This window comes from Microtus oregoni, unplaced genomic scaffold (genome assembly GCF_018167655.1).
Source record: "Microtus oregoni isolate MIOR12 unplaced genomic scaffold, Mior012 000074F_ref0000038, whole genome shotgun sequence".
NCBI classification, from domain to species: Eukaryota; Metazoa; Chordata; class Mammalia; order Rodentia; family Cricetidae; genus Microtus; species Microtus oregoni.
Window position 1 is genome coordinate 4150420 of NW_024544004.1, and position 13844 is coordinate 4164263.

General features: G+C 40.8%; 1 protein-coding gene across 2 annotated transcripts in view; it reads left to right on the forward strand.

Annotated features, from left to right (window-relative positions):
- Positions 1–13440, forward strand: part of LOC121441330 (spermine synthase) — a 61916-nt gene extending 48476 nt beyond the window's left edge. For both annotated transcript variants that reach the window (XM_041642461.1, XM_041642460.1), the window contains exons 8-11: positions 2250–2364; positions 4034–4113; positions 11559–11674; positions 12918–13440. In XM_041642461.1, the coding sequence (XP_041498395.1) occupies positions 2250–2364; positions 4034–4113; positions 11559–11674; positions 12918–12957 (351 nt within the window). In that variant the 3' untranslated portion in view covers positions 12958–13440. The remainder of the gene's footprint in view (positions 1–2249; positions 2365–4033; positions 4114–11558; positions 11675–12917) is intronic.
- Positions 13441–13844: the final 404 nt, after the last annotated feature.

Consider the following 13844-nt stretch of genomic DNA (forward strand, 5'->3'; position numbering starts at 1 on the left):
GTCAAAAATTCATTTTCATTGGAAATAGGAACCAAATTATGGATGCTGCGTATCTGAGTTTATGCTTATTTTTGAAGCCACTAATAAGTAAGGTGGAAGTCATAAAAATAATAAAATCAAATAATTATGGAATAAAAATGATTAGAAAAATCCAAGAAATTTACCTTGACAATTACTTGGGCTTCTGAGAAATTGGTTCAGTGATTAAAGATTTAAGTGATTTAGGAAAGTTTAATTTTTTTCTTTCTGCTGAATGCAAAACACTGAAAGGAAATTGGGAGGTGTGTGGCAGGAAATCCTAGTAAAAATAATCTGCTAAATGAACTTAGCAAGAGGTATTATGAGGCTGTGGTGAGCTTTGTGATTTGACTGAAAGACATGAAATGGAGTCTGTGGAATGGCATGGGATATCTTGTGCCTGGTGATAGATAGCAGAACAGTTTCCATTGCTTCTCATTTGTTCTTCTAATTCTCATCAGAACCAATTGAGTGAGGCTAACTGATGTTTTCAAAGTTGCTCTTATTAAAGTAAATGTCTAAAAATAGCCAAGGAAACTTATGAGAACAATTATTGTGGAAGGAGACTTGTTTTGATTGCTAATTTACTGTAGTCCTATAATCAAGTAGGAAGTTGGACACAGACTGTGTAGACAGATAAGAGGGATATCATGGGAACTTGAACTTATTTGAAGTATGTGTTAAGTAACAACCTGCTAACATATGATCCCAGATGGATTCCTTTCCTTTCCTTTCCTTTCCTTTCCTTTCCTTTCCTTTCCTTTCCTTTCCTTCCCTTCCCTTCCCTTCCCTTCCCTTCCCTTCCCTTCCCTTCCCCTTCCCCTTCCCTTCCCTCCCTTCTTCCTTCTCTCTCTTAATTTTTTCAGACAGTCTAGCCCTGGAATTTGCTTTGTATGTAGACTAGGTTGGTCTCAAACTTACATATATCTGCCTGCCTCTGCCTCCTGCATAATGCTGGGATTTAAAGATGTGTGCCACCACGCCAGGCCCAAAATACATTTCATTTCATTTGGGTAAAGATTTAGTAAGTGATGCTGACATATTAGACTACCCACTTGCTTGAGAACTAAATCAGCTAACCCTAGAAACCATTGAAAAGAGAGATTCAGTAAACTTAGTCCCTAGATTTGGAAACTAAGATACAAAGGAAAATTTAGCTTTTAAATTGGGAAGTGAGGGGTTTAATATGACTTCATATAGGATTGTTGAAGACAAGAATAGAACATTTGAAGTTAGATAGAGTAGTTTATTGTCTATCTTTGGGATGATTACATGGGTTAAAATTTAGTGAAGAAAACAGATTGAGAGGGGCTGGAGAGATGGCTCAGAGGTTAAGAGCACTGACTGCTCTTCCAAAGGTCCTGATTCAATTCCCAGCAACCACATGGTGGCTCACAGCCATCTGTAATGAGGTCTGGTGCCCTCTTCTGGTCTGCAGGCATACACACAGACAGAATATTGTATACATAATAAATAAAAAAATATTTTTTAAAAAGAAAACAGATTGTGAGGATGTCAAATGAACTTTTTTGTGGTGCTGGGATCAAATCCTGACTTTCATACATATGGTAGGCATGTTCTCAGATGGGATGAATGTGTGGATTATAGTTAGCTGAAGTGTTTTTTTTTCTTTGTTGAGACAAAAATCTCACGTAGTCCAGGCTGGCCTCAAACTCCCTGTAGCTGGGTGTCCACATTTTCTCTGCCTTTGCCTACTGCAACTTCTGCAGTATATTACGTTTTATAAAACAATAGGACAGTAAAAGTCTTCAAAGATATCAAATTCCATACTTAACTTCTTACACTGTAGTCTTCCCTTCTCCTTCCTGCCAGGAACTCAATATAAAACTCAGGCTGTCCTCAAACCTGTGGAGTAGCACTTGTTCTGTCTTAGCTTCCAAGAATTGGAATTAATAAGGGATGGGCTACCACATCTGATTGTCCTCTTTTCTTATCAAGGGTCTATGCGCAACCTATAGAAACCTTTTTAAATGAGATTGTGTTTCAGTTAATGAAGGGAGCAATGGCATCCATAGAGGGACTGTTTACTCAGATGAGAAAGGATATAGGCATATGGTTGACACTTTGTTTTTCTATTAACAGACAGGGATGAAAGGTCTCTTTGGTGCTGGTGCTGTGAATTTAATCCCCAGCTTTCATTTCCTATTTATAAGTGTTCAATGCCACCCATTTGTGTTGACTCATGCATCCAATCTTGTTCATTCTGAAAGGTCCTCATAGAAGACTGTATTCCAGTACTGAAGAGGTACGCCAAAGAAGGGAGAGAGTTCGATTATGTGATTAATGATTTGACAGCTGTCCCGATCTCTACATCTCCAGAAGAAGGTAGATTGTGTTTTGAACTCTTGTTTTTTGTTTGTTTGTTTTTGTTTTTTTGAGACAGAGTTTCTCTGTAGCTTTGGAGCCTGTCCTGGAGTGAGCTCTTGTAGACCAGGCTGGCCTCAAACTCAGAGATCCATCTGTCTTTGCCTCCCGAGTGCTGGGATTAAAGGTGTGTGCCACCACCGTACGGCTGTGTTTCAAACTATATACATGTACATGTTCACAAATGTATGCGTGTGTGCATGCCAACACACAGACAGACAGACAGACGCGCGCGCGCGCACACACACACACACACACGTGTGAAGACCATTGCTCAACACTGAATATCTTCTTGAATTGCATTCTACTTTATTTTTTTGAGAGTTTCTTGCTGAGCCTAGAACTTTCATCAAGTAGGAAATGCTGGCTGGCCAGCAAGCCCTAGGAATCCTGTCTCTCCCCATCACTGGGACTGCAGAGGCACATGCCACCATGCTCATTTTATGTGTGGGTACTGGCGGACAAACTCAAATTCATACACTTGTATGGCAAGTACGTTTCCCACTGAGCCATCTTCTTAGCTCCTCTTAGTTGTTAAAAGCAGTTGAACTAGCATTGATGGTGGGAAGGTGACTGGATTTTTTATTATTATTACTGAAAAAAATTTCCGCCTCCTCCCCGCCTCCCATTTTTTTCCTTTTCCTAATGTGAAAACACAGCTTATACCTCAAAGGGTAAGAGTGTTCTGGAACCAAATATGAGCGACCATGGTTGGGGAACATGGATTCAGGTTAGTGTAAGTAGTATGTTCCAATGTGGTAACAGTTTCATGTTTTTATAGTTGTGGAACAAAAGAAATTCACAAATCAAGGCATATTTCAAATACATTGGTGGCAAGATGAAGTGGGTTACAGCAAAGCAGGGTAACCTCTGCTGGAGGAAGTTTCCAAACTTTCTGAAGACATTCTTAGTTGAGTGAGGCATTGGTGGAAGCTAGTGTGCTCTGTTAAGTTAATACCTATGAACAAAGGTCTCCTGGAATATTCTCAAGGTTAGGTCTGACACAGGTAGTCAATGAATTGCTGTTAAGGAGGCTGCAGCATTCTGTGTCTTCCACAACCAGGAATTTCCTCAGCTTCTCAGTGAATGTTACTGACTTCCTTCTTTAAGCAGCTTTTTTTCAGACTGAGCTCTGCCTTTGTGTCTAATCTTTGTCCTTTATCTGAGAGCAGTGTTGGGGATGGAACCCAGGATCTCCTGCGGATGAGCAAACTCTCTGCTACTGTGCTATACTCTCAGTCCCTATGCTATGCTATGCTATGCTAAGTCTTTATTGTGATGTACTGACTGTCTTAAATAGATGCAAACTTGATCCTGACCTCGGTGTTTGTGTAGGTGTTTGTACAGACCAGCTATATGATTGTACATTATTGTTCATGAACAAACTTTCAAGCATATGTGTCTTTAAATTAGTCTCATGTAGTGCAGGCTGACCTAAAAGCTACTATGTAGCCAAAGATGCTCTTTAACTCCTGATCTTCCCTCTGCCTCCAAAGTGCCAGGATGATGATGGGCATGTGCCAGCACACAGGGGTCTCTTCCTTTTTGTTTATTAACTATGACTGAATATTTGATAACATATTTACAAATATTTGAACATATTTACAAAACTTATTTTTTTTATATCCAGATTCCACATGGGAGTTTCTCAGACTGATTCTTGACCTGTCAATGAAAGTTCTGAAACAGGATGGGAAATACTTCACACAGGTAGACCACTCAGTCCCCACCCTTACTCCTGTGACTCTCAAGAAGAGTCAATATTTACCTATTTGAATGCATGTTCTTGAAATTTACATATGTCAGGAGAGTAACAATATATTTGAACTATACTTGTTCAAAATCTGTCGTCCTGAGATGTTACTTAACAGAAGACAATATTATCCTGATTTTGTTGGCCCTGGCTGTAGTATGAAATTTCGCCAGCAGGTGGAGACACAGACCACAATTTCTTCCCCGTCCCCCATCTTCTAGGTCTATCTCTAGGGAAAAGCCCATTTAGCAGCACACCCTTCTTGATGAGCAGCTTTACCTGTAGTGTGAGCTGCAGACACCATATAGAAGTAGATTTTTTTCTTTGTAGTTACTTTCATTCTTTAAAAAAAAAATTTAAAAATTTTTTTAATTAAATTTTTTTTTTAAACTTTCATTCTTGAGGGTATTCTTAACTTTAAAGAAGGTTTGAATTTGTGGTTTTGTATAAAATAGGTATATATAGGAAAATACACTTCTTCCTAAAAAGTAACAAAGGCATCTACTTGTTAATCCAGTCTCATTACTTGGTACACAAAATAGTTAATAACCAAGTTCGACCCTTGCACTCTGGTCTCGGAATTCTCTGAGTTTACTGGAGAGTATTGCTCATCCTATTACATGTAAACTCTAACTAACCCTTTTTATTTTTTATTATTTTTAATATGGACTATCTTAAGCAGAATTATGTCTTTTGTCCTGTGTACATAATTCCCATCCCCTAAAAAGACTTGACCTTGTGACCAACTTTATATTGTATTAATTTCTCAGTAATTCATTTTATTAAAGTGGATCTTTGAATTTTGCTGAATACTGTATGCTCCTTTTATTTTTAAAGATTTATTTTTATCTATGTGCATGTGTCTCTGTGTATATGCATGTGAGTACAGCTGGCTGTAGAGGCTGGAGGTGTCAGATCTGGAGCTAGAGTTACAGGGCCTTATAAGATTCCTCAGGTAGGTACTGGGAGCTGAGCTCCAGTCCCTTGGAAGAGCAGCAAGTGTGCTTAACTGCTGAGCCATCTCTACAGCCCCAGTACATTCTATTGTAAATATTTTTTGGAAATCATACTGTAATTACATCATTTCCCCCTTCCCTTTCTTCAAATCCCTTTCATATATCCCCCCTTGCTTTCTGTCATTCATGGCTTCTTTTTTTTAATTGTCAGATACATACATACACACAGATACACATATACTGGTGCATAGATATGTAAATACAACCTGCTTAGTCTGTATAATGTTACACACACACACAGTTTTCAGGGCTGACCATGTGGTATGAGATAACCAACTGGTGTGCTCTTCCCTGGGGAAGACTATTTCTCCTGCTTTCAGCATTCCATAGTTGCCTGCAGTTCTTTGTCTAGGTAGGGTTGGGTCCCATGAAACATGTATATTAGTGTCATCCTCATTCAGATGTTATTTTGACAGCCATAATATTGTAGTATCACGGGCATAGCTTCCATAGCATTTCTTTTTTTTAAATAATTTTTATATTTATTTATTATGTATACAATATTCTGTCTGCGTGTATGCTTGCAGGCCAGAAGAGGGCACCAGACCTCATTACAGATGGTTGTGAGCCACCATGTGGTTGCTGGGAATTGAACTCAGGACCTTGGGAAGAGCAGGCAATGCTCTTAACCGCTGAGCCATCTCTCCAGCTCCTTCCAGAGCATTTCTAACAGACACAATGTCACAATAGATTTTTTGTTCCTCTGGCTCTTAAAATATTTCTGCACCGTTTCTGTGATGCTCCCTGAGCCTTAGGTTCAGGAGCTGTATTGTAGATGCATCAATTAGGCTGGTTTAGATTTTTAACATAAATTTATTTTTGACTGATCTATAAAAACATAAAAATGATCATTTAGAGTTACCATGTGATGTTTACATGCATGTATATACTGTCTAATTTTTAATCAGGTTAAGCACATGTATCTTCTTAACATATATCACATGTTTGTGCAGAAAACGTTCAGCTTCCTTTCTTGGAACTTTCAAGAACAATGATTCTTGGAACAATCATTAGCTATAGTTACCTTATACTGTGTAATTGCATGGCAGAACTTCTTATTCCTGTACAACTGTTAATACCAATTGATGAACTGCTTTTAAAGATTATTGGTGTATTTAAATACCCAGAATAGTTAGAAGTCTTTTTTTTTTCTTGAAAGCACTTATCTGCAGACTCTAGTCTGTTCTATTTCATGGGATCTGAGAAGAATAATGCTGTGGAAAGAACTTAGAGGGGGCTGGAGAAATGGCTCAGTGGTTAAGAGCACTGACTGCTCTTCCAAAGGTCCTGAGTTCAATTCCCAGCAACCACATGGTGACTCACAACCATCCGTAAGGAAATCTGGTGCCCTCTTCTGGCCTGTAGGCACACATGCAAACAGAATACTGACAATACTGTATACATAATAAATAAATAAATAAAAGAACTTAGAATACACAAGACACCTAAAGTTCCAGCTTGTCCTGTTTTCCTTCTCTTCCCACTGCGTGTAAAGCCTGTGGGCACATGGTACCTTAAAGCCAGTGTCTACACACTGTAGGCCAGATGTGGCTCCCTGCTCTTTTTGAGTTTCTTGATAAACAGCCATGCCATTTGTTTTGTGCTCCAGGAGCAGTGTGCTGTCGAAAATGTGACCTCTCTGCCCCTTTACGGAGGAAGTTGGTAGGCCTCTGTTTTATGTAGGTTGTTGATGGTGAAACTGACTCACACAAGGATTGTACTGTAAAAGCAATGCAGATTGAGTTAGTTGGACTTTTGGGAGCACGATTATCATATTCCCCTGTCTCCACATTTCCACAACTAGAAGAAAGTCTCAAGCAGGTTAATTGAGGAAACATGAGGCTCTAGGATCTTATAACCAAACAGAGACTTGCCAGGATCGGCATGGGTTGGATCTGGAGCTCCGGCTAAGAGTAGTGAAAAAAAAATGATGAAAAGAAAGAACAGGATACCTCTGCGTGGAGAAGCTGGGGTCAGGTAGGCTGTGTGCACTCTGATAGAGTTGAGCCAATTACTACAAGCAACCTGGAACCTCTGTGTTTTATTATGTACAGCACAGGGAAAAGAAGTTAGCTTGTCTTGGTAGGAGTATCTATAGGCCAGCAGTTTCAGGTTGTGAACATCTATGGGGAAGAAGTTGTTGCTAGTTTTGAACACACTGATCAATCAATAGCATTAAAACCCTCAAAGAAGGTATTACCATCTCTTTGAATCCCAGCTGGGGAAGACTTTTCCATTCCATTGGACTGAGGTGCCGTGTACCGTGCCCCCCCCCCCCCCCCCCCCCCGTGTCTGCGCTCTGTGCGCTAGAATTCAGTTCGCGAGCTTCGGGCAAGGGGCTGGAGGTTGAGAATACAGACTCAGAGACCGACCGACACGCAGACCTTTTAACACTGATACCAAAAACCCCCCCTTTTTAGCACCATGTAGGCTTAAATACACTGCAGTCAATGGCCAACAGGTGAAAATCCCATCCTCTGATCCTCTAAGCTAGGCACAGCTTCTAGGAGGGAAGAGCATCTGAAGGCCAGGCCTCATTAGTCCCAACACTGAGGCATGCCCATGTCAACAATACTATTTCAGGACTACACTATAGGGCTTCCTCTGCTCCAGTACAGAGAGTGAGAACAAGCTAGTCATGGGTGCCATCTGCCCATAATCCCAACTGCCTGGGAGCCTGAAGGAAGGGTATTTAAGTATGGATCCTCTGTGAAGCAGTCAGCTTGGAGTAGGTAAAAGGCGCCATCATGGTAGTTTTGTGCTTGCTTGCTAAGGGAAACTGGTGCTTTAGTGTGGGAAACTAATAGAAATGTCCCACGAGAATGCAGCATGTACAAATACTAATTAATGACTGTAACTTTGAGGACTTGCTTTTGTGAACTGTTTCTCTTTTAAACCTCCAGATTATAAGTCCAAGGCTGTGTTCTTTGCCAAGGATTATCCCAAAGACATCACCGCATACATTCTGTCCTCCCATTCAGTATGAGTGGAAATATAGTGATACCATTTTGTGCCGTCCTGGGCTTGTTTCTTCTGTTGGTCTATGTGCCGCACACTAAGATTCACCTGGTTTAAGAGGCATAAGCCTTACAGGAAGCTGTGGTCGCCACCATTCATTCATTGACTTATTCACTCATCATCATCGATTTCTTTTTGGGGTGAATGACAGACAGGAGTTCTTCCATTGACTTGTACCCTTAGACTCTGCTTATTTTTTTTCTACCTGTTGACATGCTCAGGTGATAACACTTGATTCTGCCCTTAGCTGGAGTGTGTAGCAGAAAACTGGAGAACGTTAATGGTGGGATGAGGATTTTATATAATGATTTTCAGAAACTCCTACCAACACATTGCTCGTGTCACAGTGGCAAATTTGTGACATCACTGGCATCATCCTGGGTGCTTGAAAGAAGCCTTACTATCTTGCCACAGAACTTAGGAATGTGCATTTTTGAGGGTAGAAGTTAGGCCCTGGGACTTGACCATCTATCTTCTGTCTCCAACCACTTACTTAAAAAAGTAATAGGCAGTTGGGAAATGATGGCGCGCGCCTTTAATCCCAGCACTTGGGATGCAGAGGCAGGCGGATCTCTGTGAGTTCGGGTCTACAAGAGCTAGTTCCAGGACAGGCTGTAAAACTACAGCAAAACCCTGCCTTGAAAAGCCAAAAAAAGAAAAAAAAAACAGGCTGCTACATATAAAAATGGATATGTAACACACATGGAAACCACAGTGAAAAATGGAGCAAATTCCTGAGCACTCCCATAGCTTGGACTGTTCATTATCAGCACCCTTTAGACATCTGTAATCCATGCTAAAGCTTTACTGCTTTCTCGAAGTAATCCATCATTAGCATCATTTGAAAAATTTCTTCATTTATTTTTATTTTATCTTTCAAATTATATGTGTGTAAGTATGGGTGCCTGCAGAGTCCAGAAGAGAGTGTTAAGATTCCCTGGAGTTGGAGTCACGAGAATTCGTGAGCCCACTGACACGAGTGTGGAAAACTGAACCTCTTGAATGTCTGTAATCCCGTTATGTGCTTTCCACCACCGAGTTGTCTTTCCAGCCTCTTGACTGTAAGCTTTTCTTTGTAACTTTTTAAAGCTGTGCATACCGGCATAGGCCTTTTATCCCAGCACTCAGGAGACAGAAGCAGGTCGATCTCTCTGAGTCTGAGGCCAGTCTGTTTTTGTAGAGAGTTCCAGAATAGCCAGTGCTACACAGAGAAACTTTGTCTCATAAAACGAAAAAAACTGAATAAAGTGTGTGTGCGTGTGAGTACAAATACTCGCTCAGGCCACTGAGATCAGATCCCCTGGAGCTACATTTGCTTGTGATTGTGGCCTGCCCAACATGGGTACTGGAATCTGAATTCAGGTTCTCTGCATGGGCAGTAAGTATTCTTAACCACTGAGCCATCTTTTCTTTCTTGTCCTTTAGTGTCAATTCTCAAAAATTTTTGTACATTTTGTAGTTCACATGAGTGTGATATTTTTTTTACTGTTTAGTTTTGCTTGCATAAGATTTGTTATTTTTAATGATGTGTATATATGTGTGGGCTATGTGCATGCGAATATGCAGATGACCTTGAAAACTAGAGGTATCTGGTCACTCTAGACCTAGAGTTAATAGGCAGTTGTGAGCCATCAAACATGGGTGCTGAGAACTGAACTTGGGTCCTGTACAAGAGTGGTGAGTGTTCTTAACCACCTCATCAACTGTCCTAGTCCCACTGCCCCCCTTTTGAGACCAGAGCCTCACTATGCAGCCTTGGCTGGCCTGGAACTGGTTGTATGGAGCAGGCTAGCTGGCCTTTAACTCAGAGATCCCCTGCCTTTGCCTCTTGAGTACTTGGATTTAAGGTGTGTGCCGCCACACCCAGCTGGTTTTGCTTAATTTTGAACCTAATAAGAAACACTCAGATAAGGATTTATATTACAAAAATAGTACAAACTGATTTCAGTTTAAAAATGTAAACAATACAAAAGTTTATAAACTGAAAAAGCAAGTGTTAATTAAGTCTAATATGAGAGATCGAGAATTTTCTAGAACCAAAGCTACTGAACTAATGGATGGTTATTTCTTTGCTGTTGGGTTTTGTTTTGGAACTCCAGTGTATCTTTCTTAAAAAGAAAAGAAAAAAATGTTCTATTTATGTAGGCAGGAAAGTGAAATTTATCATGTTCCTTTTTTAGGTAGGTCTCTATTTTGTGGAGTTTCTTCTTTCTCTTTTTCTTTGAAAAACTGCTTCTTGACAATGTTGGGAAAGAACAAATTGAAACTTTCCAATTTTTGTACCACATTCTCAGTAAGGAGGTCCGGCCCTCCCATATGTCCTCTTTAAACACAGAGCAGGGTGTCAATTTTAAGATGGCAGACAACCAGTCAGCTGTACACCTTGGTGGCATTTCCGTTCTATATAGCTTCCCCAGTGGTGATGTGTTCTAAAAACAACCGGACAGTGTTTTCTATTTACGAATTGTAAATTACATGTGTGGTGTTTATATGCTCTCATGGTGAACTTGATGTTGAAACCAAATTATATGCTGGTGAAGGGCACTTTGGCTAAATCCCACTGCAGGACCCTAGATGATGGGTTATTAAACAGGCTGCCACTAAAGGATGACGTTGTGCTAAGTGAATGTGCTAAGTTAAAACCACCAAGGCTGTCTCTTGGAATAGTTCTAACCCATTTTCATGGCTGGATGGCTGCTCTCAGAAGTTCTGATAGCATAGGCCACTTTTGTGAAGTTTTCATCTCACGTTGTTCCTGCAACAGAAGCCTGGCGGCCTGAGTTTGAGGCCCAGAAGCCACGAAAAAGGTAGAAGGAGAGAACTGATTCCAGCATGTGATATTGAGACTGTCACACTCATGCAGTAACACAGCACACATCATGTTGGCGCGCAATGATACACTTTCAAAATCACAATTTGAGGAAAGGATGAGGTATGACTGCAATTCTCTGTCAGGACTTTTGTTGTTTAAATCAGCATGGAAAGCAAGAACATTATATTGATTATTCAGTTTCAATGCAGTTGTGACTATTACTGACAAAAAGTTTACTTTGAGTGGGTTATGTGGATGAATATGCTAAATTTGGTGGTGTGGATACAATGAACTGTGTCACTAATGAGAAATTGGCTTCACTGCTTTCTTTGCTTCATACTTCAGTAATTTGAAATAGCTCCGCAAATGAGGTAGAAAGAGAATGGACTAATGAACCCATAAATAGAATCCAGTGCAATTTGTGGAAGTATTGAGGTCTTATCTCATTTTTTAAAGATGAACTTTTATCTCAAGCTCCAATTGTTCTTCCTTTATTAGAGACCTTCAAGTGAGTATGACTTAGCAATCCCAATGTTTCCTTTTCTCTCTGATTTAGGGGAATTGTGTCAATTTGACTGAAGCCCTGTCACTCTATGAAGAACAGCTGGGGCGCCTGTATTGTCCTGTGGAATTCTCAAAAGAGATTGTCTGTGTCCCTTCATACTTGGAATTGTATCCTTTGACCAAGACATTATGTGCTGCCTTTTCAGAACATCCAAGTCCATCACGTGCTGCTGTTGTTAATCATAACAACAAGCAGAATCAGCTCTGTAGTGTACACACTCTGAGTTTCAAACTTAACTGGGGGCTCTTCCTAGGAACTTGAAAAAGTAGGCTTTGTTTCTGAATCTTAGAGACTGGGGCGTCCCTTGTCATCGTTTCCCGGGGGCCTTTAATCATTAAGTCCCACTGATCTAAAGCAGAAACAATTGCTGTCAAAGACGGACAGTAGCCAGGCATATCACCTGGGAATTAGTTAGATATGCAAGTTCTTCTGTCATCACCCCAAATAGAATGTAGGGGTGGAGCCCAAAGGCCAGCTTCCTCAGTCCTCTAGGGTAGTGATGTGTACCCAAAACTCTAGAAATGGTTTGACTTCCCAGAAGCCCACATAAAAGCTTAATGGGCCATCTGTAATCTCAGCATATGAAAGGGAAAATGGGGGATGCCCAGAGTAAGCTGACTAGCAAGACTAGCCATATTTGTAGTAAACTATAGTCCACAGTCAGTAGCTTCCATAGCTGCAAGCTGAGTCCAGGTTTGTTTTTCCATGATGGCAGTTGCTATCAGGGAGACCCTGCAATGCTGCTGGCCCTGGGAGTGGCGCTTAGCTCAGGCAGGTAGGAAGCTGGATGCCTAGTAAGAGGCAAGAACTTTCTTCCCTAGATCCTCTATGTCTAAAGAGGGGATACTCTGCTGGGTAGCCATGTCCTTCAGTGGCTTGTGGAGATTTAGCATCTCCATCTTCACTCTCCCTTGCCCCTTTAGGAAGGGCTTTTTCCTGTTCAGTGCTTTGAGGAATAGGGGTGATAAGGGAGAAGGCTCTGGGTCTTAGAGTCCCATGTCCTTCTGCTCTTCTACTCTTCCACCTTTCCCTGCTGTTTTCTCCTTTCCTTTACTCCCATCCAATTTCCCTTATTCATTCTTCTCCTCACACCGATGCTTCAGACTTTTGGGAGAGCTCCAGAGCAGAAGCAGTAGAACTGAGTAGTATACTCCTTAGTCTTTGTCCCAAATGGTGGCTGGCCCATGCTGCAAAGTGCCTTGTTTAAAAGCCCTTTGTCCCATCCCTACAGTGTTCAACCTACGCCCATAAATCCCTGTCCATCTTTCAATTTGTCAGCCTATATACACATGTTAAGTGGTACCTGCTCTTGCTTGAATGGCCTTTCTTATTCCTTAACTCCCGGTCCAGGTGGGTATTTTACACTGTTTGGAAGAAAGCTAAGCCTTAAAGATGAGCATCCCCTGAATGTCGTGTGCTGCAAGCCGCCTTCCTGACTTCCATTTGCTCTGTATGTCATCAACCAAGTCAGGCAACTGGTCATAAATTCCTTCAAGTGTTTTTTTGTTTGTTTTTAATTATTATTTTTAATTTAAAAAAGCCAATGGGAAAAATGTATATTTTGACGACTAGGGTGTTAATTTTTGAAAGTCATCCGAAGGACAATTAGACAGCCCAGCGAAGACTGCGGAATGCACTGACCCCCTAGAATGTGACTTTAGGATCTATCTTTTTTTCTCTGTGTGGGGTTTGGGTTTTAGTTTTGGCTTCAGTAGACTTTAACTTGGACATGTGGAGGAATGAACATCATTGTTTGTTCTGGAGAGAAGTTCCTGATAGTGTTTCTCCCCCCCCACCCCCAAATTGACTTAGATTTTAAAATTTGGTGCTTTCAAAAGACATGATTAGCAGTGCTTCAATTAAAATTACAAAAGAGACCTATCATGTGTTTTGTCCCTTTATTTCAGCCCATTCTCCTCTTCCTTACTTCTGATGGCCTAGACAAAGGGATATTCTAGACTGTGCGCATGTCAATGTCTGTGTGGACTGTAGTAGTGACTTCAGGTATCACAGTGGGGAGTGAGCCACAGCCTATTTACCACCTGCCTTATAAAGGTGACCTGAGAATAGCAGAAGATTTTGCCTGACTGCACAGTTGGAAGTCAAAACCTTATTTCTGTTACCATTCTTAACTGATGAATTCCATGTAAATACAAACATCTTTATTTGGGGTAGCTGCTCTGAGACTCTGAGAAGACTGCAGGATGTGCAGATGCACAGTAGATAGAGTTCCTGGAGTCCTGTGGTTAAAAGAACAATTTAGGAACTGCTAAGAAA